Source organism: Labrus bergylta, chromosome 24, assembly GCF_963930695.1.
Source record: "Labrus bergylta chromosome 24, fLabBer1.1, whole genome shotgun sequence".
Classification (NCBI taxonomy): Eukaryota; Metazoa; Chordata; class Actinopteri; order Labriformes; family Labridae; genus Labrus; species Labrus bergylta.
The window spans coordinates 3,118,067-3,144,042 of NC_089218.1; the positions used below are offsets into that span (position 1 = coordinate 3,118,067).

At 43.0% G+C, this 25,976-nt stretch overlaps 1 protein-coding gene across 3 annotated transcripts; it reads left to right on the top strand.

Moving 5' to 3' along the window:
- Positions 1-24,636, top strand: nab1b (NGFI-A binding protein 1b (EGR1 binding protein 1)). 3 transcript variants are annotated; one of them, XM_020648227.3, is made up of 12 exons: positions 1-625; positions 956-1,124; positions 1,199-1,260; positions 7,566-7,621; positions 12,257-12,320; positions 15,925-16,727; positions 16,832-16,965; positions 17,353-17,404; positions 18,516-18,635; positions 19,704-19,872; positions 21,910-22,059; positions 22,220-24,636. In XM_020648227.3, the coding sequence occupies exons 6-12, from the start codon at positions 15,927-15,929 to the stop codon at positions 22,294-22,296; spliced, it is 1,503 nt and encodes a 500-aa protein (XP_020503883.1). In that variant the 5' UTR covers positions 1-625; positions 956-1,124; positions 1,199-1,260; positions 7,566-7,621; positions 12,257-12,320; positions 15,925-15,926; the 3' UTR covers positions 22,297-24,636. The 3 variants fall into 3 exon arrangements, with proteins under 3 accessions (XP_020503883.1, XP_065808051.1, XP_065808052.1); XM_065951979.1 differs by lacking the exons at positions 1-625; positions 956-1,124; positions 1,199-1,260 and having other exon boundaries at positions 7,516-7,621; XM_065951980.1 differs by lacking the exons at positions 1-625; positions 956-1,124; positions 1,199-1,260; positions 7,566-7,621 and having other exon boundaries at positions 11,819-12,320; positions 21,910-22,110.
- The last annotated feature ends 1,340 nt before the right edge of the window (positions 24,637-25,976 follow it).

The following is a 25,976-nucleotide window of genomic DNA, read 5'->3' on the forward strand; positions in this document are numbered from 1 at the left end:
GCAAACACCTCCACACCGAACCCACAGCAGCAGCCGCCTCCCCAGCACGGCTGCCTGGACTTCAAAGGAGAAAGATTGGCGTGATACCAGAGTCGTACTACGGCGCTCTACACAAACTTTAACTTCAGCGTTGCGTTGTTATTTCACTTCACATTTTCCACCGTTGTCTCATGCATAGCTGCTTATTATTGGAAACTGTTTATGTTGGTAGATGCATAGTGGTGTAGCAGCCGTGTAGTTTATTCATAGCAGTGAGTCTGAGCTTTTGCTTTGTGCTGTTTCCAGTCAAGCAGGACAACAGGGAGACTTTTTGTCTCTGCTGGGATCAATCGCTCCATAGATGACGCCCACCCAGCCAGGCCTCTCTGTGGGCGGCTGGGAGCCCAGCAGCCCTGCAGGCCGGCCCCAGTCCAGCCCCGCCCCGGCTCAGGGCCTCCTCCGGCCCCCGCAGCAAGCAGGGCAGGAAGGACCGGAGAGCTGAACTTTACATATGAAAGCTTTCAGCTGACATCTCTAAAGTCACCAAAGGAGAGAGCAGAGCTTCATTATTGTGAACTACTTCCTGATCACTCACGGCCAATGGGATCGCAGTGTCAGAAAGGAAGCTGATTGGATTGTCGAGAGGGTGAGATTGTCAATTAAGTTTCACTGATGTTGTCAGAAAACAAAATCATGTCTTTACACCAAAGTTCAAATTAGAGGCTTTCAAATATGTCCATTTTCATCCAAAGTAAGCGGCAGAATCCTTTGAAAATAAACAAAAGAGGGGCGCTGGTGGTCTAGAGGTTAGTTTAGGTACTCCATATGCAAGAGGCAATAGTCCTCAGCGGCCTTAGGTTCAAATCTGACCTCTGACCTTAACTGCATGTCCTCCCACTCTCTCTACTCCCAACATTTCCTGTCTCTCTGTCTGTCTCTTTCGCTGTCCGCGCTTATATTTTCTGTATTTTCTCAGACGGTAATCCCACAAATCAGCACACAGGACCGAATCACAGAGAGAATCCCTTTAGGCTGACACAAAAAGAGCAAAACGTGACTGAAGGCCGTGCAGCGAAGGACCGCCGGTTTGGATGGTTACCTGCTGCTGATGATCTTTTTCAGGGCGACTCGAAATAAACAAAGAGGTGAACATCAGTAAGACTGTAGATTGTGTTTGTTCTGTCATTAGAGTCTGATTGTCCATTCTCATTATCTGCAGGGTCACGATGTGTTCGGGGCGTCATTAACCTGTCTGCATCTGTTGCTATGGAAACAGCACAGGTAAGAGCAAGTACACTAACTGATGATGGAGTTACACTACGCCACCTCGGTTTCTGTGGTGGATTAAGAATTACCTGCTTTAAAAATGATTACACTTAAAAGTCTCCAGATGTCCAACAACACTACGCCACAGAAAAAGGAGGATTTGTAATTTAAGTGTTTGTTTGAAGCCGACCCTCTGATCCAGAGTTATAAAAACAACCTTAAAGTGGGCTTTGATACCTGAATCACCCACAATGTTTCACACAAACACTCAACACATTTACATTTATCCACGGCTGTTTTCCGGGGCAGAGATCAGATTAAACTCAGTGATCGCCCACAGTCTGGACATTTACATTTTAAAATAATGTTCACTCAGCTGGAGCTGTTTTACCTGAAGGGACTTTAGTTAGAGTCTACACCTCCACTGCTGACATGACCAGGAAGCAGTGAGCAGATCTGAGGAGGGAGACCCCCAAAAAACAAAACAAAGAACAAAAAACTACAAATCCCAGGTCTTAATGTTACTCAGGAAATCTGCAGAAGAATTGACGTTTTATGATTCTTGATGCAGTATTGGTTCACCTGTGATCTTATTCCATGCATCAGCAATTTAAGCTTCAATTCAGCATCTCAGACTTTGGGACCAGTGCTGATGTGAAGTAAAGATGGACGGTTACAGACCTGCAGCTCAGGTTCTTTTTAATCATTAAAAACCCTGACCTTTACTTCATGGTAACAAATGTTTTTAGTTGCTGAACTCAAACCATTTCCTATCTCAGAAGCCATTATTATTCTGTCATGGCTGCTGTTCTCATGTACAGACGTTGCAAAAAAAAAAAAAAGAATGTGTGCAGATTCTGCTTCCAGCATCCTTCTTGTCAGGCGTTTGCAGCAAAGAAGACTATGATTATCTTTTGCAATAATAGTCTGTATTTTGTGAGTTTGAAGAGACTTTGGAACAACATTCAGAGAAACTAAAACTGAAAAATGTAATCTTCCAATAATTTGTGCAAAAACAATCAACATTACATTTTAGTCACTTTTCTGAAGCTCTATGCAGAGAGTACCCTCCCTGGATGATATTTGATATTTAATTAATGACAGATAAATCTTCTTTTCCTCTGTGTGTTTGGCCCTGTCGTCTCTGTGCTGTCATATCAGTGTGTACATTATTGGTGACAAGTCTTTGCATTAATGTCACCAAGATAAATCCCTGTGCATTCACTGTGCCGTGTGATTAAAGTGATGCTGGTAGTGATGTGCTGCAGGGACGTGGGCAGGGCGATGTGGGTACTTGTGCGTGAGGAGCCCTAAGTTGCAGAGGTTTTTTTCTAATTGAGTCAGGGACTTATGCTGGCAAAGGTAGGCGTGTGAGTGGGGGGGAGACTAATCCCAAGCTGCTGTTGTTTTTCGTGCCTGCTGGCTCAAGATCAAAAACTTAACAGCAATAATCATGCAAAATGTGTGGCTTCACTTCAAAGCCTGCCTCAACTTTGCTCACACCCTTAGCTCGCATTGTTTCATCATTTTTCGAACAGTTCTGCTTCTCCTCTCCTGCGAGGGATTTTTCCCCCATTAGTGTTCTTTTGTCACATATCAGTGAGGTTTGAAGGCAATCTGATAGGCAGCTCTGACCTTTAGGAGGCAGCACAGAATTAATACACTTAACAGATTAATCACACCTTCACATCAGCTCAAAGTTGAGGTGTTTCTGTCTCACAGACCATGCTGAGGCCTTCAGTTTCTCTCTGACTGCAGTGTGTGGTCGTGGCGGAGTGAGCATCAGCCTCCGCCTGCAGATAGCAGACATGTCAGACGTCAGCAGCGCTCTCAGTGTGAGGATGCCGTGGGCGGCGAGGGTCGCTGAGGCCCAAACGTGGCCAAAATGGGCAAATCCCCTCCACATCAGCCCACGACGTGTCAGCTGGGACCTACAGCGCTTCCCACTGAAGCTTTAAAGGTGCAGCACATAGACTTTAAAGAGCAGTAAAAACTCCACCGCATAAAAAACGCCCAGCCCTTTTTATGTCTGAACCCACTCCTTTCATCATGCAGCAAAACAATTTGTACTTAAAGTGACCTTTTTATGTGTGAAGGAGTGAAGACACCAAGCCTCTGAAGATTCAAACATTTCCTTTTCTTTTGTGTGACGTGCACTTTGTGAAGTTACACGTTACACTGCAGATTAAAACATTCCTTGTTTTGATCTCACAGCAGACTTTGACATGTCTGGTTCAGTCTTCACCTCATCCAGTTATTTCTCTCTTTATTTGCCAAAAAAAGTTTTATCTTTTAAGATGTTTAGTTTAAAAAGTTAAAAAGTATTTGAGCCCGTTTTTTAACGGCCACTAGTGTCTGATTGTAAAGTGTAAACGTTTCTTCTTGTCTTCATCTTAAAGATGAAAACATTTCATTGAGGTCCAAAATGTTAGGAACACCTTAAGTGGATTATGTAGCTGGACTCCTGATGACTGACTCGCTAAAAGAAGTTTTTAGCCGATGTGTAGTAGCTGCGTAGTGTTGTTACATGAACTGTAGCAGTCCCCAAAGTTTGAGGAAAAATTAATTGCTTTCAGAACAGGTTGAAGAAACTACGGTTTGATTTTTCATGTTAGCTTTAGTGGCTCACATAGTGTGCATGTCTCAGAGCGCTTACAGACGCTAGCTTTCATTTCTCTGTTTTGTTTCCCATGAAGGTGAAAATATTACTCATCAAGGCCGTAAAAAGTGAAAATGGGCGACTCGTAAAGATGAAATGCTACTCAACGCAGTTAAAAACGAGATAAACAAACAACGTCGTCTTTGCTGAATATTGTAACTCAGACGCTGACTTCACTTGTGTGATCCAGACTTTATGCAAAGATGCATCACAAAACTGTAAATGTTGTGTGACACGTTTCCCTTTTGAACCATTTTACCAAAATACATTTCAGCAACAGGGCATTCTTTGAAACCACAAGGCCGCTGTGTCGCAGGTTGAGCCCGCTGTAGAGGAGGATGAGTCAACATGTGTCACGACTGTGATAGTACGAGGATTTAGCCATTCAACACCATCGTTTACAAGTTTCATAAAGCTTTGTGAGCGTGAAAGGTGCAGATTTACATGCTGGCAGCGAGGTCATATGTCAAGTCTGATTTGTATTATGAGTCTATGTTAGTGATTTTATTAATGTGAGCTTCTTTTTGTGTAAATGTTTGATTATTAATGAGGACAGGTGATGTTTAAACTCCTCACCTTGGAAACAAAAATAAACCAATATCACTGCATCATCTTTTTCACCATCGCTACTGTTATCTTCCCCAGCTACTACACCTATAAGTTTACCAGCAGAACAGAAAAAGCTATGGCTCATGGGAGCTGTAGTTTGTATAAATAATTCATTAGTCATCATTATTTTGATTCCAAATCAACAGATCGATCAAAAAGTCAAAAATAGTCAGATTAACAGCCCTAAGAAAACAGCTGCATTGATTCAACTTGGTAGAATTTTTTAATTCTATGCTCATTTATTCTTCTGCTCCACCGCACTTTGGGAGAAAATGTTGAACTTTGCACAGCTCTCATTAAAACCTGACTCAATTTGAGAGCAGGACTTTGTCTTAATTACCGTGCATTGGCAAAATATTTATGCAGATGAGACAGTGCACTGCCTCACTCGCAGCACCTTTTGGTAAAAATATAAGCTTCAGTATTTTGATACTTTCGGACATAAAAGTAACTCAGATTGTAGTTTAAAGTGTTAAACATTTTTACAGTTTTACTTAAACTTCACTGAACATACAGTGACTTTCTTGGGCTCATGTGTGATGTGTCCTTTTCAGCTCTTGAACGTGACACATTTCCAGACTGTATCTTCATGCAGGGGATTTCGACTTAAGTAGTAGTAGACGAGTGTGAAGGCAGCAGATTTCCACGCTGGCACATTTGGAGGCAGCAGGGCCCCTATAGCTGTTTGTGCCGTCCACACTCTGCAGTAAAGTTTCACACACATAAACACACTGCAGGAACACTGCAGTCTCTATCTGTATGTCACATAACCTCCGCCTACGCTCACTACGCCCACACACATCCTTGCCCAAAACACCCACACAAGTGTAATCTGTGTGCAAAGACACACACACACACACACACACATCGCCCCTATACACACTCCCCGCCCACGCAGGCACACACGTGTTCAGTCAGACATAAGCCGCTCATACCATCCCACACTTTCTCAACAGACACAAAGTAAGACTCTGCTAACCAGGGAGCCTGTGCAAACACACCGGCTTCAGCCTGCATATTCACACGCACACACACATTCTCTCAATTCACACGAGCCGTGGCCTCATACGGCATCACAAAACAAAATGTGCTTTAATAGAAAGGAAAACCTGCTCGGCTGCTGTGACTTCTTTCTGGACAGATTTTTTAGATTTCACAACATTTTTTTTTTTCCCGGCCTGTGAAGTCACATCCACGCCCGTCTAAAATGTGTCTGCCACCCAAAAATGGCATCACAGCACCGGGTGGAGACGACAATAGGAGGCACCAAACACATTTTTTATCTGCTGCTTTTCGGCATCACAGTCATCCTGTAACCCATATTCCCTCCAAATGAAAAGGGACACTCCATGACAAGCACTACCACCGCCTGGAGACTGAATCATGCCGCTCTGTTGTTCCTCCTTTTTTCTTTTTTTTCTTCTCTCCTTGCAAAAGAGGAACTTGGATGAAAAGAGCTGCTTTTTTAGAGCGCAAAGTGTTGAGGATGTGGGTTGGTGGGAAGGGGAGGAGAGGCGAGGGGAGGGAGGAGACAGAGGGGAGGGAGAAGGGGAGCAGAGCAGCGTGGGCGTTCTGACAGGGCGAGGGGCTGACAGGCCCAGGCGTGGGCGTGTCATTGAAATGTGTTTCTACTCCGGGGGGGGAAGAAGAAGAAGTTGCAGGGAAAAAGAAAAGAAAAGGAGAAGAAGAAGAAAAAGAGAGAGAGGCACGCCGCTGCAGAAATTAAACGAACAGGCGTCTCCTGAAAAGTGAAATATGAAGAGGCTCCTTGCCAAATGAGATACATCCACTGTTCGGAGGTTTCAGCGGGGAGGGGAGGACACACACACACACACACACACACACACACACACACACACACAAAGTGACGCCTACTCTTCGGGAATGATTGACAGGACGACATGAAAGCAGATTGCTGCTGTCGTGTGAAAACCTTGTAACTCTTGCTCCTGGCGGTTTTTAATATTTTTAGGTCTAAATTGAAGGATGGTGGGGGGGGGGGATTGGGGGGGGGACCTGATCACTTGAATACAAAACAAGAACAAATCTGGATTCAGCTTCTGCAGAGAAACATCTGAATGTATTTACAGATTCACATGGAGGGGGTATAGGTAACGTGTTGTGCAAAGTTGTGCATCAACAAAGAAGATGGTTTCATCCCACCGTAAAGTTCTGTCTTATAGTTTGGAGTTCGGCATTGTTCACTAAATTTCTCTTCAAGTCGCTTATTGTTGGTGATAACTACACCTGCGTGTGGAATAGGATTTCTTGACGCTTCCAAGGTTTCTTTATAAATTTAGTGCACATTTTATCAAAATATAAATGAATGCACGCTTCCATTCTTCACTGGTTTATAAGTGACAGTGAGAGTGGAAGAAACACAACACTTTGGACTAAATGCTAACTAGTTTGCAGACCAGCGTTTGATAATAAGCAGCTGTGTTGGACCTGATGGTGGCGCTGAATAGAAAAGCTGTGCATTAGAAAGTTAAATAGATTCATCCTGAGGGGAACAGGAATGTCTTGTTCTTTCAGCTGCACAGATTTGAGCGAGGTGTCGACCTTTAATATCACTTTTAGTCATAAAGCCGACTAATGCGTTTCCCAAATCGTTGAGCTTCTCCTTTACGGGAGCAGAGGCGGCTTTTATGTAAATCTTTTGGCTCATAAACTTGAGGTGTCTTCTGTAAAGACAATCATGTAAATAAACTCTCCATGCAGAAAGGAGGCGACTGGAGCTTTAAAAAAAACAAGAGTGTAGCGTACAGTTTTCTAAACTGGGGAACTGGGACTTGTGGGAACAGGCAGCCTGGGTGTCGACCTACCTCACAGTGTGGGTGGACATCCTATTTCCTGCTGGCGCTCTCTTTTTAATTTGTTCTAGTTTGGTTCTTGTTAGATATTGAGTGCAGTGTGTGTGTGTGTGTGTGTGTGTGTGTGTGTGTGTGTGTGTGTGTGTGTAGGTGTGGGGGGGGGACATATGTGGGTGAGGATGGAGGTCAAAAGAGAGAAATACTGAACTGATATTCCTTCTTCTGTCATTTTTTTTCAGAATTTGATTTGATCTCCATCTGCTCGGAGGCTGATCCATGGGAGCGCCATAAGAAGGTCATATCTGCATATCTACAGACACACACACACACACACACACACACACACACACACACACACACACACACACACACAGCAGCCAGACATGGATTTAGAGGCTGAAGGTGGGCGGTCAGGAATCCTACCTGACTACCTGCTCCATGTGTGCGTTTGGAAAACACATTGTTAGTATTTCACTAAAAGTTTATTCCTGACAGAAACAACATTTTATTTTATCATTGGAGTTTTCAGTTAAACATGACGTGATCGTCGTCAACAGCAGTACAATGAACACCTAAAAGAATCCCAGACATGACGTCACACAGAAGACCTCACTTATCAGTTTTATACTGAGACGTTTTCAAACTTTAAATTTAAATATATTAGGTCTCATCAAATCATATTTCAAATCCTTTCCATGGATCTAAAATATGAGTTTGGTGATAATAATAATAATAACATGAATGTATCGTATTAGAAGCTCCTTAAGCAGCTCCGTAAACGACTTTTTGGTAAATACGATATTACATCCAGCATCTTGTTAGCCTAGCTTAGCAAAGAACTTTACCTTTCAGTTTCATCTTTATATTCCTGCAGGATTTAGTATTCCAGCATAATCTGCAGTTCTGCTTTGATATTTGTTTTACTTTCCTTCTGAAATTAATTAGAGGATCTGAAAAGCAAGCCGTCCCACCCCATCCACCCCCACACTGACACACACACACTCATAAACACACACACACACTCACTCTCTGCAAATACTAGTTTTCTCTTTATTTGTGTTTTTGAGACGACATGAGCTGCAGCGTTGAGTCTTAGTTGTTCTTCTTTCACACCTCAGCCGCTGTTCAGGGTGTGATGGTGGTGGTGGAAGTGGGAGGGCATGAGGGGGGGGGAGAGGTTTGGGAGGTGGGGTAGGTTCGATAAAAGCCGTTCTGGTTTGGTCCTCAGGGAGTTAAACTGGTGGCGGCTGGCCTAATTCCCCAAAATAGCTCATTGATGGGGAATCAGACGGCGTGGAAGCGATCACGTTGAGATTTGATTGGAGCGCTGAGGGCGTCGGGAGAGAGACGTCTAACAGCTGTCTGCTCACTTCTCTGCGCTCCATCTTTATAAAAAACATTCACGTCTCACTAGGAAGTTCCTGTGCAGATGTTTGCACGCTGGCTGTGACCTCTGAGCAGTGACTTCATACTACTTATTGTCCTTTATTAGACAAACAAAATAAGTGCTAAAAGCTGAAGAAGAAACATCTGTTGAGGATAGCAGCCGTGTTCGTCAGGTTCAATGAGTCACAGTTTGAAGTAGTCACAGCATGTTGATCGGGTTATTGAGGTCACAGTAGTGGTAGCTTGGAGAAGTGACAAAACTTTCCATAGTTGGAAACCCTTCGATGCCTTGCATGCTAAAACGATACAATCTGAGTTGAACGGTTGATTACCAAAGCTCTTAAAAAGTTTCAGCTCTTCAGTCGTTTAAACCAAAATCTACAAGAGAGCGCTGGCAAAGTTACACAAATACATTTCCCACAAATTTCTGCAATTTAGACGATGTGTGCAGAAGTTTGCCTGCATTTGTTTCTTAATCAAAAACAAGAAATTACCCAATAGTGGGTGTCTGGGATTTGTATTTTTGTTGCAGTGGTTTCAAAACAGGAAACATATTGAAGTTTATTTCTACACTTCGCAGACGCTTTTATCCAAAGCGACGTACATCAGAGAGTAAATGCAGCACAAGTGATGATTTAGAAAAAAAAGGGAACAATGTCAGTAAGTGGAAATGATCAGCTTTGAGTCCGATTGGACACACAGGTGCTGACAGGAAGTGACCAGAGGCAAAGCACAACATTGAGGGCTTATTTAGAAATAAAGCTGCAGCTGCTATCTTAATATTATCAAAGTGATGCTAAATATCTGTAGCAGATGTTATACTGCTTCAGTAGTTTCGTTACAGAGAGTTTTGTAGTATTCAAAGGAGCCTCGTTTAGTTTTAAGAGCTTGTTTTTAGTTGTTAAAGTGTTTATCGCTGGGGCGCCGGTGGCTTAGTGGTTAGGGCGCGCGCCTGAAGTGCAGAGGATGTGTTCATCGAGACGGTCCTTCCCGCATATCACTCTGTCCCTGATCTCTGACTCTATCCACTGTCCTGTCTCTAAATAAAAGGTGTAAAAAGACCCAAAATAAACGTTTAAAGCAATTTTACAGAAACAATCAAAACTCTTTCTGTCGTCTGTTAAAGGTGATTACAGGAAAAACTTTACCCAGCTGATCTACACACACACACACACACACACACACACACACACACACACAGTGCAGGGGGTTCCTGCTGCACACTCATCTGTGCAGGAAACCATTTGCATGCCCCGTCACATCACCACTGATTGTTAAATTGTGAAAACTGAATTGATTATTTGCATACAGGCGGGTTTTCACTGACGCACATCTGTGTAACTTCACTTCACGCGACCTTATCAATATCAGTCAGGGATTTTAATACACACGTTTGTGTGTGTTATTAAGTACAGTCACAACTAAACATCACGTCATGTCATTTATCTGTTTCTATGTGTCATCATTTAATATTGCATAGTTTTCAGATTCGTTTCTTGTTTTAGTTTTTTATTATTTCGTTAGTTTCCTTGTGTGTTCCCTAGATAAGTCTTTAGTGTTTCCTGTTTTTTTTTGTAATTTCTCTGTGTCTTTAGTGTTTCTGGATTTATTGTTTTATTTCTTATTCTTGTTTCTCTAGTCCTGTATTTATTCCTTCCTCTGTGTTTCCCTTATTGCCCTCATCTGTGTTTGTCTATTTATTCTCTGTGTTTCTGTCAGAATGTCAAATGTTGGATTTTAGAATCCACAAGGAATGAAAAATGTAAAGCAAGTGAACGTGTGATATAAAGTTAGTTTAAGTGTAGACACGATCTACATGTGGAAAATGTAAACTTGAAATGAAATGATCAGCAGTTTTAAAGCGGCTGCCTGCAGCTCGTCACACTGCACAAATATGAAATCCGTTTTTTTGTTTTTTTATTGAGTTTTTGGTTTTGACAATATTTACAGTTGAGGATCAAATAATGAAATAATCTCCACCGTAATAATCGAGTTTGGAACATGAAGCGTTCAAACTGCTGCGTCTCTCTGTGTCTCTGTGGGTGTTGAACCTGCCTGTGTTTGGTATTCCGTGCAGAAAGCCTCCCACGCCCCGTGTGTCCGCCCACGCGCGGATTTGCGTCACGCAGGGAGCAGCGTGGGCGAGAGAGAGAGAGAGAGAGAGAGAGAGAGAGAGAGAGAGAGAGAGAGAGAGAGAGACGCTCTGTGGCAACCGCGCGGAATATCCCACTTTATGCTGCTGCGTGCGTAAAGCTACACGTGGTTAGACGCTGACAAGACAGGAAGTGTTGACAAAATAAAAGCATCTTTAATTATGATGAACCGCAAAGAAGGTTTTTACATAGATGCTTACATCTTTTATATTTATGCTAATTGAGCACCTAATGCCCAAATTTCCGATTTTCCGATTCTGATTGTTTCTGATTCTGAAAATAAGACAAGTAGATAAAATAAAAACAGCACACACTGAAATGGACCATTAGTAGAAAATAGAAGATAAGTTCAAACATACTGATGAAGACTCAAACTGTTGCAGTCTTTTCAAATGATATCAGTAAGATAAAACAAATAAATGTTGTGGTTTAGTGTAAAATGCTTGATTTATATTTTGAATTCAGCGTTGTCTCACTGCAGTCGTCGCAAAGCTGCAAATACAAATGTATAAGTCCTCAACTTTAAATTAAATTGCAGAGTATTTTGATGGTCCGTAAATCAGTTTCAGTCTTCGTTAAACTCTTTGATGGCACGTTTTTCAAAGTGAATGTTTTCTGATGTCTGTTAAAAAGCAGAAGAAATTTAAATATTACGGAATAATCACGAAAAATGAAGTCAGATCACCTGACTGTAAGATGCAGCTCTAGTATTTATTGCACTTATCTTTTAATCCATCCATCCTAGTTTGTGGGGATTCAAAAACAGAAAATGTGTCTGTTATTCACATTTTTACAGAGATAAAACGACATTAATATACTTAATTGAACGTATTTTCAATAACTGTAAACTTCATTTTATTTTGAGGATGTAATTACATGAATATAATCCAGGTCATCATCGATGCTTTTATTTTGTACTCCGGCCGGAAGTGAGTGCCTGTGTGTGTGTAGTGGGTTTGATGATTGTGTACAGTGCAGGGGAGTGGAGAGACGCTGGGAGAGGACTCAAACACTCACTCACACACACACACTCACACACACTCGTCATACTCGCGAACACACACAACACACACTTGGAGTTAAACGACGCAACGAAAGACGCACGAAGGTCAGCGGCGTTTTACTCCGATTCTGCGCTTTTTTTTCTTTCTCTCTCAACGGCTGGAGACAGAAAAAGTTTCCAGAAAGAGAGGAAGAGGAGCAGAGTGTCGCTCGGGTTGAGCACGCACAGAAACGCAAACGCTATTTGGAAATTATTATTCAATTTCTGCACTTAATTTATTTTTGATTTGTGATTTTTACGCACGTTGCCTCTCGTCGGGGATCCCTTCTCTGCGGGCTTTTTCTTTTTTTATTGCACACACCGTCACTCAGGCTTTGTGTTGATACAGAAGAAGGAGGAAAACGAAGAAAACCTGGACCAGGGAGGACCAAAGGGGGACAAAAACTCACCAGGTAGGCATAATTAATTGGATATAATCCTGCATGTTACCTGCTTCTGTCGCTGCTTTTGGTCGTTATTCAGTTCTTATTTTTGCACAGATAGGAAGCCGGCAGCACCGCAAATCCTCCAGGTGATGCAGGAAAAATGATAGGAAATTCTTTCTGATATCATGCTGGCTTTAAACTCTGAATATTCGTGATAAAAACTCACATTTTGTGCACGATAAGGAAGATACAAATATTTAGTTTCAGTCATTAACGGCTCAATTTAAACTCCATACTGTGCTCTATTAATATAAAAGGCTTTACATCAAACTTGGAGATTCTCCTGTGGACAATAGATGTAAATTATGAACACATTGTGAGATTCATAGTGACATGAAAGGTGACATTGTCATTGTCAACTCGCTCCTCAGAACAATAGAGAAGTTACATCATGAAGTTTAATTTCTGTGCAGTATTTTAACATTTTTCTGGTATTTTACATGTGCTCATTTCCTTATTTATGCTGTTTTTAAAGAAATAATGTTTAAGATTGTTCAAAGTAAGATGTATTAATGGATGAAGGACACATCTCTCACACACACACACATACACATTTGAACACATTGTTCCAAAGTCAAACTGATGACTTCAACATTATTTTTCCACGTTGGGAAATTGCTCCTGATTCACAGTGAAATCAAAGCACTCCTCACTTATCTGAGGGGTTGGTCTGCTGCGTGGCACTTCACCTGGAAAACTACACATCTGTATCCTGTGTGTGTGTGTGTGTGTGTGTGTGTGTGTGTGTGTGTGTGTGTGTGTGTGTGTGCCATTGTGCTGGTGCACGCCTCACCTCTCCAGGTGAAAAGTCGAACTCGCTAAACTCGCTTTTGTGAAGCAGGCATCAATTAGAGCCTGCCATTCACAGAAGCCTGACACACACACACACACACACACACACACACACACACACACACACACACGCACACACACACACTCGTCTGCTGTGGTAAAGTGGAGAAAGATGGCAGTCTGTTAGATATCAGAGTGTGAGTGCAGCCGGCTGTTGAACTCACAATCAGCATTATTGAATCTTTTTTTTTTCCAGTGTGTGTGTGTGTGTGTCTATTTGTAGAAACACGGCGTGGAGCGTTTATAGCAGCAGCTTCCATCAGCATGTTACGCTCCAGACGCACGTTTGTGACGGCTGATGGACAATTTACCTGCTTGCTCGTTCACGCAGGAGTCACTCTGCAGCTGAAGAAAGCAGCTCACACATGTTGTAAAAGAACAGCAGAAAACACTTCGATGATCACACTGCCTCCCGGAGTTTTTGTATTTATGGCTGCAACTACTTTCACTGATTTGTGTTTGAATGGCGAGAAAATGTGAAGTGACATTTTTGAAGTTCAACCACAAAAAAAAACATTCATCAGAGAAAAGCATGGTAGATATTTGTAATCCTTATTTCTTGTAACATGAACAGACAATGTTTGGAGTAACACGCTGCAGGTTCACACAGTGGACTGAATTATTTAAAGTCAATTAAAGATCAGTTATAAGGGATATAAGATTCACACCTGCTTAATCTAAGAGCGTCACTTACAACCTCTCGCACCAAATTTAGACTCCAGTTTGTAAAAACTTTGTTCAGAGCAACATGCGGAGGTGTGATCATGCCGTGTTTTATTCCTTCCACGATTTTAACTTCTGTAACTTCTGCAAACACAACCCCACATTCACACTCTGAACTCTGAATCGTTCAGAACATAAAAACTTTATCAGTAACAGAATCAGGCGATGCTCTCTGAACGACCTCTCGGACTGAATGTTTCCGTACAAACACGATCACAGATAGCTCGTGTTATCTCAGATTTAAACTCACCGGGGTTATTACTAAGTATATCCAACTTCATTTCAGCAGTACGTGAACTTTGACCTTTCATACACATTAATAATACTTCTGGTGTACTTTTGTTCAATCAACAATTTCAATGACTCAGTTTCACTTACAGTAACTCTTGAGTGCATTCTTCTACAACCAATGAATGTGTTCAGAATAGATTTAAACCTGCGGTTATCATTATTGCATCTGTGTTTTCTCATGCTGTGCTCTGATTGGTTGATTCGTAGGTCAGTGACTGTACATTGGTAGTGGTAGTAGTATTTGTGCTTTTAGGTTTACCTCTACATAAATGTGATCTTTTCCGTCACCGTCTTCTCTGAGGCAGCGCTTTTCTTTGTCGCTTTTCCCCGGCTCAGTCAGGGTGAGTCGAGGCTTGCCTGGCTCCCTGCGCTGAGGCTGTCTTGGCCTATTCTGGGTGAGGCGAGCCCACCACCTACACATCCTGCAGGGGTGGAGAGAGGCATGTGGTCCTCCCAGCAACCCGGGCCTGCTGACTGCCACTCCTCTGTTAGCTCGGCCTCCGCAGGGCCTCTCATGCACATAGGAAGAGTGGAAAACAAGCCTCTCTCAGACCTCCACTTTGAGGTGGCATGTGACACTTTCTTGGCCCAGATCTGAGTGTGTCCTTGCTTTGTGAGATATTGGTGGCAGAGTGAATGACAGTGTGACTGGGCAGCAAACAGCCTTTCATCCAGAGAAGTCTTTTTCACAAGTGGAATCTGCTCTGATGCATGTGGGGCTAAAATAGTAAAAACATGTTTTCAGTGTTTTGCTTTCAAGCTGAAAACGGCATTACTAATGCAAAAACTAGTTCAATGCTCTACATGCATGATAAACACAAAATTAGCTCTGTAAAAGGCATCTTTGTGGTCTTGAAAGCATGCTTTTGTCCTTATCCCACACATGAAACAGGAATGTTTACACCTGAAAACATGCTGATTACTAAACAGGGTTAAAGAAAATCCCACCTGTGCCATTCACTCTAAAGATGTGAGGCTCTCATCGTGGCATACTTCATGGAGAAGTCTTCCATTCAGCTGCCAAATGTTACCTTTCACACACCTGCTGAGGCCTGATAAACTGTGAGCATGCACCTGCCGGGAGTCATGTGAGCAGTCCAAATATAAGTTGTGCTAGTTATGCTAATTCTGGTGTAGAATCTGTTGTATGAATGTTTTTAACCCCCAAAATTTCATTTTTTCTGGCTTCTCTTAGAAACTTAAAGTGGAAAATTGTGTCAAGATTGTTTTTTGTGGCAAAGTCATAAACTGTTAATAGTTTGGCATCCAGGCAGAAAGAACCCGACTACTTTATTGAGCACAGTGTGACAGCAAAAGGCGAATATGATCATCTCAGACTCAGTGTCATCTGTGGATTTCTCTCTCTTTACTTTAAAAAAAATAAAGGGCGATTAGGTTTTCTCGCCAGTTGGTGCTCAGCGGGAGGTTTTTAGGCTCTGCAGTCAGCGAATGGCTTCTCTGACATTTCTGCGTCTGAAATGTTTGAAGGACTTGACTTAAAGTTATTCAGTATAAAAGGAGCAGTTTGACATTTTTGAAAACACACTTATTTTCTGTCTGGCCTGCAAGTCAAACGAGAACATCAGAACCATTTTCATGTCTGCAGGGTGAATATAAAACTGGAGCCGTTTGTCAGACAGCCTAGCTTAGCATAAGTCAGAATCCCCTCGTCCGTCTGTGTTAACCTCTTGTGCTCCTCCCTCAGGTATGGCGGCCGTGTTGCCGAGAACCCTGGGTGAGCTGCAGCTCTACAGGATCCTGCAGCGGGCCAACCTGCTCTACTACTACGAGGCTTTCATCCAGCAGGGCGGCGACGATGTGCAGCAGCTGTGCGAGGCCGGGGAGGAGGAGTTCCTGGAGATCATGGCGCTTGTCGGCATGGCCAGCAAGCCGCTGCACGTGCGGCGCCTACAGAAGGCTCTGCGGGACTGGGTCACCAACCCGTCCATATTCAACCAGCCGCTCACATCGCTGCCTGTCTGCAGCATCCCCGTCTACAAACTCCCTGAAGGCTCGCCAACACTGCTCAGTGGTCAAGACAGAGCCAACACGGCCAGCGTCAAGATGCCCAAAGCTATCGCCGCCGCCTGCTCCGACCCGGGGAAGCTGGATGTGGCGAGAGACAAAGTGTCAGCTGGGTCACCTCTACAGGGCAGCAGCGAGGCTCGCTTCTGGTCGGGACACAGCAACGACAGCGAGCACAGCCTGTCGCCCTCAGACCTCGGCTCGCCGTCGTCACCCAGAGACGCATTAGAGGCTCTGGACGCCGCCGCCGTCCAGTCAGTCCTGGAGTGTGTGGACAGGATGGTGCCAGGACTTCCTAAAACAGACGTGGCTGAGGTCAAAGAGCAGCTGAAGAACAACAAGAAACTGGCAAAGATGATCGGACACATCTTTGAAATGAGTGACGATGATCCACGCAGGGAGGAGGAGATCCGTAAATACAGCGCCATCTATGGACGCTTTGACTCCAAGAGGAGGGACGGGAAACACCTGACGCTGCATGAGGTTTATAATCACATCATTCAAATAACAGACTTCCTGTTCAGGGATTATTTTAGGTATACTCCTGTGTTCTTTCTAAATGAGTGACTTTTGTCTGTGATGTGCAGCTGACGGTGAACGAGGCGGCGGCTCAGCTCTGTATGAGGGACATGGCGCTGCTGACACGTCGAGACGAGCTCTTCGGACTCGCCCGCCAGATCTCCAGAGAGGTCACCTACAAATACACCTACCGCACCAGCAAGTAAGAGCTTCCACTGAGACTGTCTCTGTTTCATCTTAACCTGTTGTATTTGACTTTGAACACTTTTTACTAAAATATTTCCTTCTTCAAACACAAACAAGAGTCAAAGTTTTCCCTCAATCAGCTCTCTGAGAATTGAAATCAGACTGATTCATGTCCTCTTGGAGACTAGATGAACTTAGAGGTTCTTCAAAATGAAGATGAGCCATCTGTCTGGGTGTTTCTGTTTTTTTTGTTATTTACTTAAAAAAACCCTTTAATAATAAATCTTCAAACCAGAAAACAGCTGATGCTATATTTCTTAGTGTCCATATTTGAAGAAGATTAAGTTATGTTTCCAACAACAACTTTAGTCCTGAAAAGTTTTTTTCTGATGTTTGTCTGCAGGTCTCGCTGTGGAGACAGAGACGAGCCGTCACCAAAAAGGATTAAAACAGAGGTGAGTTCATCATTTATTCTGATATTGTTCATGTCTGCAGCCCTGAACCTTTTTATCAAACAGAGCAGGAGGGATGATGGTGTTTCTTACTTTCTCTTTATTTCTATGATGTCAGTGATGGTGCGTTTCCCTGCTCATGCTCCCAACACAGCTCTTCTTCTTCTTCTTCTTCTTCTTCTTCTTCTTCTTCTTCTTCTTCTTCTTCTTCTTCGTGGCTGACCTGTAAACTCTTCACTCCCTGTGTTGAGGATGGACTCGATAATGTTTGTGTAAATAGTCTTAGAGATGCCTTTGATGTGAAGCCTGTGCAGCCTTCATAAAGAGAACGGATGGAGCAGTAACATCCTTGAACAGAACACAGAGTGATCCCTCAGTGTTTCTTTCCTGACACACTTGGCTCAGTGTTGGAGCTCTGAAAGGCTTCTCAGTTTCAGATCCAGAAACATGTGCCGGCTGCAAACTCTGCAGGGATTAAAACCAAGAAGAAGAGCTGCGGATGAACTGACACCTGCTCAATAAAAACTACTCTGAGCGCCTTGATAAACAAAAGAGGGGAGTTCCTGCCGAGTTTACAGTTCAGCAGAAACAGAAGAACTCCTGACTATTCCTCTTTGTTTGCTCAGTTGTTCAAACCGTCCATGATACATGTTTGGATTTAGACTCACAGGTCTGACGTTGTTGCTGCCTATATCTATAGTTTATGATCTGTAGTCAGGGAGGTCCAAAGATGATTTATATGAAGCTTTTGTTTCGTTGTAATAAAATTTCAAAGTGAAAAGAATTAAAAAAAAGGTTAAAATAATATAAAGAATAATATAAGAAAAATATTTTAAGTCAAAGCAAATCGTTCAAATTGTTTTTAAAAAGGGGGTCTTAATGGAAAATGAGGTCTCACACTGTTGTAGGTAAACTGCTCCTGATGTCATCTAACCCTCATTAATGTCCAGAAACAATCAGAGGACATCGATGTCCACGATGAACCCTCAAATCTGACCTACAAACTTTCATTCTGCTCTCTTTTTAAAGGGTTTATCAGAGTTTCCCATTCACATTGTTTTCAAAAGTGTTGAGAATAATGGCGTCTCTTTCTTTGTCTGTTTTACTCCTACAGGAGAACTTCTTCGACATCCAGGAGGCGCTGCAGGCGATCCACATGAGGCAGGAGATGCTGAGGGAGCAGCTGGCCTGCGCCAAGTCCAAAGGAGAAGAAACCGTGGGGCGAAATCTGCAGGTAGGCAAAGAGAGAAAGAGAGAATGAGGCATGGTACACCAATAAATGCACCAGAGGACTGTGGAAGGGACTGGTTTGAATACTCCCATTACAAGTCTTTTTGGATCTTTCCAGTCACAGCACATGGTTGAAAACAAGGTTATATATGAAAGAGGAAATATGATAATCAGGACATTGAGAGGATTCCCACCAGCAGACACGGCGACACATTTCCATGTGAGCAGATGTTTTCAACACAGGATCCAGTTTGATCCCAGTAATGGTCTTTATTGGTTTCCAATGATTCTGCTGCAGCTTGTTCCTAATTAGAGCCGGCGTGTAGGAGGAGAGCTTTATGATAACCCATTACCCAGGAAACATGTTCATGTGACGTGTGTGTGTGTGTGTGGAAAACCCATGCTCCTTCACTTCTTCAAGTGTCAACATGTGTCTGGTCCTACGAGCGTGTGTGCGTGTTCGTTCGTGTGTGTGTGTGTGTGTGTGTGTGTGTGTGTGTGTGTGTGTGACTGCAGATACACTTGTCATCCTGATGTGATTTTTCAGAAATCACATTCAGCAGAAGAAAAGATTTCATGGCTGCTTTGCACCGCGGGGCCTCTGAACCGCTGCTCATATCAGACGTTTCACTGTGTGACGATGTGAAGCGCATCCCATAATAATCTGAGCCGACACTGATGTGCAGACTGACAATGAGCAGATACCAACAATGTTTTTATTGCCGCACATTTCTGTGAACGCTACGTGTCAGCTGTCAGTCATTGGTCCTCTGTGTGAATGCTCAATGACTTCCTTTGAACTGCAACAACAATTTTCCAGGCTGAAACTGAGACGCTCGCGAGTGGACCGTATTTTATTATTTCTCCCTGAGAAGTCGTGGAGATGAAGTATAAAGATTGATTTAATGGAAACAGCTTTAGAAGCACTTTGAATCTGCAGAATAAGTCAGCTGGTCACCGTTTTCCTCGAGTGCTCAAAATAAATCTCACCTTCGTCTGGAGTCTTAATTTGGTTTTCTGAGATTTTCTGGCTCTCTTTGTTCTTATTGTAAATCTCTCGTTTGTCCGTCAGATGCAGCTTGAGCGTCTGCTCGCACGGCAGATGGAGATCCTGCAGGACGCCGCCGTCCAGGAGCGACTCCAAGCTCTGGACTGGAGGATCCCTCCTGCCGCTCTAAAGTACCTCAACGACGCCCAGAACACCAACGGAGCGGCCGCAGACGGGAGTAGAGATAACCAAGGTGAGCCTGAGCAGAACTTTTATTTAACCTCTGAGATTACTCCTTTTTTAAAATATGACCTTTAAAGACAAACTGCACCTGAAACTCCTGGAATGAAGCTCCAATCTGTCGTTTAGTTTGAGCCTTTTTTTGCTGCTTTGCCAAAAAGTAATTATCTCGCTGCTGCCTCTGGTTTCCAGTGGAGAGAAAACATCCAGCTGTGGTTTGCACTTTCAGCCAACGTTTTGCCCATTGTTGTTTTCTGAATGGAAACAAACTGAGACTGAATCTGAGCCTAATGTGACTTGATGTTTCTTGGAGTGCGTTGGAGGATTAACTTCATGTCAGAAATGCCACAGGATGGAAACAACACCTATAGGTGCAGATTTCCCGGCCGTGGCAGCTGTCACTTTTTTTAAACTTTATTATCTCCGACTTCTCGAACACAGAAGGGAGGAAGAAGAAGAAGAGAGGCATCATTATTCAGGATCTTTCTTCTCCTCGGGGCCTCATCTCATTTTCATCCCTTTCCTCACTCACCCACTCCCGACAGCTCATTATATCGCTGTTCCCACAAATCCCACAATGCACCTGTAATTATCACGCCCACGCCTGTTTACCTCCAGCCAGTTGCCTGGAGGGGGGCGTCTCTCTCTCTCTCTCTCTCTCTCTCTCTCTCTCTCTCTCTCTCTCTCTGTCCTCCCCCACGTCTTCTCTGTCCCTTTTCTTTCTTCCTCTCCGTCACTTGTCACGTTCTTTCTTCTTCTTCTTGTCCTCTAAATGTCCTAACTCCCTCTTATCACACACGTTTATATTTCTACACATCTGTCTGTGCATAAACATCCCTCTCTGCCCACATGTCTTTTGATTTCTCTTGGTTTAGTCATTTATGATTGTCGTCCTTTATATCCCCCAAAAGCTTCTTTTTGAAGTATCAGCTATAACTTACCAGAACATGCTTGAACATTTCTCTTAGAATGACTATAAATGGTTGACACAGAGCCTTAAGTCTTCTTACTTAACATGTTAAGCAAATGCATCCACATGGTGCTGCAACAATTAGACGATTACCCATGCCTTTAAGTCACAAATGGAGCAGAATAGTGAAACCTACAGCGGTCTTAATCTGACAAAAAAACTCACTTTGTAAGTCTCTGCTATCAACAGCGTTCAGCCTGATAAGTCTTGAATCACAACTCGCCAGCCTTTTCTTCTTCTAAAGGTATTCCAGCATGCTTTTGTGCAGCGTTACACAAAGAATCCAAGCTTCAAAAGATGTGAGGATTTCATGCTTTATTGTTATATGTCACAGTAAAGTGAATATTTGTGGGATTTAGAGTCGAGGTTAAATAAGTTTAGATCTTTAAAAACATCATCCTGAGCTGTATGGATTGATTTTCTGCAGTTTTCTGACATTTCACAAAAAAACTCCTGGAAGCCATAAATAAAATAAAAATATTCTGCTCTCCAAGAGACAGAAACCTGACTGTAGACGACATAATGATAAGATAACCTTATACCTCAACCTCATGAAGCATTATGGGTAAAAAATGTGGGTTTATCGTCCACCGCTGAGGTAAAGTAGCTGATTCAGAGAAGACAGAAGTGGCTGAAACCTGGAAAAGACTCCAATCTAGGAAACTTCTGCACATTTCCACTGTGAAATAAAAACATCTGTATGCTAGTATTAAGCCTAGAAGTAGAAAATACATCCTAATCCTCCCTCCTCTCTCTCTCTCTCTCTCTCTCTCTCTCTCTTTCTCTTCTCCTTCTCTGGCTGTTCTCTCAGAGGGAATAAAAGGCAAACATGAGGGATCAGAAGCTTAACTCACACAAACACAGGCTTTGTTACCACTGGGAATAAAGAACATGTTAAACACAGCCAGCGTTAAAACAACATCTGGGTGAATGTTTGCATATACCCATCTGGAGTCCCTCCATGTGTGATGGATGCTTCATGTCTTTATTCTGATAGATTTTACATCACTGATCGATAAATCTGCACGGTGCTGTACGCAGAGATATGATTCTGTTTTTTCTTCTGCATCTCTCCTCCAGACGAAAGACCAATCAACTTGCGGGTTGTTAGTCAGAACATGCAGGAAGGCGACCTCCCATTGGGCAAGCAGCTAGCCAATGAACTGAAGCGCCATCACAACCACAGCAACAACAGCAACCACACAGACGAGACCAAAACACCAGCAACAGGTTTGTGACGTTCGACGACTAGCCGGAGCTTTTCTCGAGGTGTTACTTCAGGCAAGACTTCTGAGAATTTACGGCTTTTGATTGGTGCTACAGGTACGAGGCTTCATGCAGCGTTTTAAACCTCCATGCTGACGATTCTGTGCTTCTTTTTTATCTCCAGAAAACGGGACATCGCAGCGAGCGTCCAACAACGCAGAGAAGAAAACCATCAAATCAGAGCCGGAAGACTCCACATAGTGCCTCCCGCCTCTCCTCTCCTCACACCACCACGCCCCCCCCCCCAGTACCCGCCCCCCCCACTTCATTTTACTCACACTTGACAGTATGCAGTTATCCATCAATAGATACTAAGCAAGCACAGCCACAGTAGAGCCTTAACAACCAATGTTGCCTCATGAATAGCATTTATTTTTCTTTGATCTCGTCTTTTGTTTCAAAGTTATTTGCCAAAGCACCTAGAGAGCGTGATGAGAAGCCCCTCAGCGCTCTGCAGGTCTTTGTCTGTTGATCAATCGTATGTTCATGTCATTTAAGAGACGTGTGTACTCTTTACCTCTGCCTGGGTGGGTTTTCTGTTGCTTCCTTTGCACAGTCGGGTCGCTGGCTGTGATGCCCGGGCTGAATCCTAACTCAAACTTAGATTCAGAGACAAGAAGAAGAAAAAAAATCCACTGGTCATGATGATATATTCAGATAAATATTTAAAGGATTGTTGATAAAAAATGGTAAAAACAAGAAGAGGAGTCCTGAAGACTGAAGTGATCCTTTGATTTTTTTGATTTGGTGGCACTCACAAGTGAACCTTTTATAATTATTAACAAGTGGAACAAATCAACATCCTGTATTCACAGAGCTCATCACATGTAATCCTCTGTTTTTAGGGCACCTCCACCAAGTAGACCTACTATCTCAGAAACCATGGACTTCATTGGCTTACACATTTCTGTGATTCTTTAACGTTTGAACCAGGGACATCAAAAGGTTTAAACATACAGTGTTACCTAATCTGGCTGCTAAAGTCTGATATCAAATTCACTTCTACACTAAGATCTTCAAAGATATCAGTGATATCCAGACATTTCCTGTCTTCTGAGCCTCGGTTACTCTCCCAAATTGAACTAAAGTGTGTCTGCATTTGTACTGTAAGTCAAAACAAAGGTGTAAAAGTACTGTAGGGAGAAGGAGTTAGGATTCAGCCCCTGATAAGTTATTTTTTTTGTATCATTCAAGTCAAATGTGGAAACAGAAGAGGTGGGATGAATCCCTCCTTCCTCGCTCTTGTCTTGTGTATATTTATGGGAGGTAATATAAAAAGGAGGATGGATTCGAGCTGTTGTGGAGGAACAGCAGGGGGACCTCTCTCATTGGCTTTGGCAGGATGGCTGGGCTGGCATGCCAGAGGCCGAGCTAATTGGTTCATTTCACTTTGTAATTTAGCAAAACACTGCTGCTGAAGTGAAACCACGCATCTGCAAACGGGGAGTATTTCAGGAATAAAGAAATGATCCAGCAGGCTTTCAGCAGACCCCACAGGTCGTAAATCCACTAAATATGTTCTTAACTCAGTAAAGGATTAAATATATTAAAGATTGCAGACGTGGTTTTACAGCAGCAGCAGCTAAAAGCTACATTCCTGTTTCTTGCTGTTCCTGGCGGAGCAGCAGCCCGGGGTCTGTAAATAGTTGTGTGATAACAAATAGTGCTAGCCTAATCTCTCAACCAGGGTTTTTCTTTGTCAAGTGTAACTCTGCTGTAGATTTCTCGGTGTCAATACAGTGTTTATGTACGTAGAGCAAAAAGAAAAAAAAGACAACTTAAGTGTCACTGAGGAAAAAATACAAGCGTGTGAAAGTGTCTGGTATTTAAAAACATGCTTTACATGATGAAAGTGTTGATTAGCCTTAGCTCTTAACAGTGTTTAATCCACCTGTGATGGCCATCAGTGCATATTTCAAAGACGTGTTCTTGCTGTTTAAATACATAAATAAGTGTTCACTGTGTTTTTATGTGTAAATACGTCTGTTTGGTCCTCTCCCCCTCTCCCTGCAGATAGTTTAGTGTCACTCAGCGTAATGACAGACCAATGCAATATTTATGTAAGTAATAAGTCTATTTGCATACTATATGGATACATCATTTTGTTCTGTGCTCAGTAACTGTATGTCTCTTATGGATTCAGGCTGGGAATTCACCTACAACTAAAGAAGTATTTGTGTCGTCTCACTTTGAGTGTGCAGGGCAGTGTTCTTAAATTTCAAGAGTTAAAAAAAAAAAAAAAAAAGGTCCATGTGGTGGGTTGGAGTTGTTTAAATCCAAACTAGCTGGTGCATTCTGGGGGATAAAGCCATGGATGCTCAGGGGCAGAACTCATCTTCTGTCTGCGTCCTGATTGGCTGAAACACTGGCCCGGTTAGCGTGACTGTTGTACGATGTTTCAGAGAAAACTGATCACTGTTCTCCTCTCTGTTTATTGTAAAGTGATAGATTAGGCTTCACCTAGTTATGCACCTGTTTTTTAAACACTAATATATTTTATTTGTTATACAGCACATGAACATTAAACTTTATTTTTTTGAACTCTATTGTGAGGTGCGTTCTGTGATCAATGTCGTGTCCATCCATCATGGCTGGTTGGGATGTTAGCTTAGCCTGGTAGCTCCTATTCCAGTGACTGACCTCTAAGTCAGTGTGAAGGGATGAGAGTTCATTACATTTCATTAAAAATGTATAAACCACTTCAATAAACCAGCATTTACATTTGCTAGACATTAATGTACTAACAGCTTTAACTGGTTTTACACCATTCCTGCTCCTAGCTTTCAGCAACAGCTAAGTTAAAGGCTGCTAAGAATTGTTTAAGTCTACATAAACTGCACCTAAATGTGGCAGACTTTTGTGCACTAAAGCCGGTTAATGTTTGGATGTTGGATGCAAGATCACAACTGCTGTTACACGTCATGCAGCTTGATATGAGCAGAAGGTTAAATTCTGCAAATGACAAGAAAACAGACTGTTTACTGTTTTGCAGATTTCTTCAGACTTGAGTTTTTCCAGACAGAGCTTACGATAAAGTAAAGTGTTTAATGGGGCAGAAAGGTTGCTGTAGTGCTGTGATGACAGGTTAGAGGAATACACTGTAATGTAGAGATACATGTTTTGGCTAATTACAGATGAGTTTCCTCGACAGGGAGGAGCTGCAGGAGTTTCAGTGTCTTACTCATAAACGGATCCTGATCCTCCAGAAACAACTGTCAGGGTGCTTTTGAGCAAGGCAGGGAAGCACAGGCTTAAAGCAGCATACGTGTGTGAGTGAACGCAGAGCAGGAGATGCAGGAAGAGAGCAGAAGTGATTAGTTATTGAAGGACAGAAGCAGGTGGTAAAGGGATACAAATGTAGAAAATCAAAGACAATGAAAGAACAGTGGAGCTTCCTTTAAAGGAGCGTCTCTGTTTTCTCTTTTTTTACTCATGAATCCCTGCGCAGGACATTTGCATCAGCGTCACATCAACACATTGTGAAACTGGCTGATGAGTCACTCTGACGCAGGTCCTTTTCACATACCTCCCATCATCCTCCTTCTCTCTCTCCCTCTCTCGCCCTCGTCTCAAACACACACACACACACACACTCTCTCTCACACACTCTCTCTCACACATGTAGACAGATTTTCTCTGGAGAATAGCTCGGCTCATGAACACCCATGCTGGATGCCTGCTCGCCCCTCCCCTCCCTGCCCTCCTCCTCCAGTGCAAGTCACTGATGATGATGTGTTGCTGTGGCAACGGCTGGAGGTGGGCGGCTCCACGGGCGGTGGGCGGAAGCCAGCCGCTAAGCAGCGTGGGAGGGATCTGCCGAGCGCACCCATCACCCTCATTTTGAAGGAGCAGGAAGCTGACTGCTTTTGAGAAGGTGTGGG

What these genes read in the sequence shown, in the direction of transcription:
- nab1b (XM_020648227.3), top strand. Translation starts at nt 15,927, where the DNA reads ATGGCGGCCGTGTTGCCGAGAACCCTGGGTGAGCTGCAGCTCTACAGG. An exon ending in TACACCTACCGCACCAGCAA is followed by an intron (nt 16,966 to 17,352) that starts GTAAGAGCTTCC and finishes GTTTGTCTGCAG; the next exon opens with GTCTCGCTGTGGAGACAGAG. An exon ending in CCGTGGGGCGAAATCTGCAG is followed by an intron (nt 18,636 to 19,703) that starts GTAGGCAAAGAG and finishes TTTGTCCGTCAG; the next exon opens with ATGCAGCTTGAGCGTCTGCT.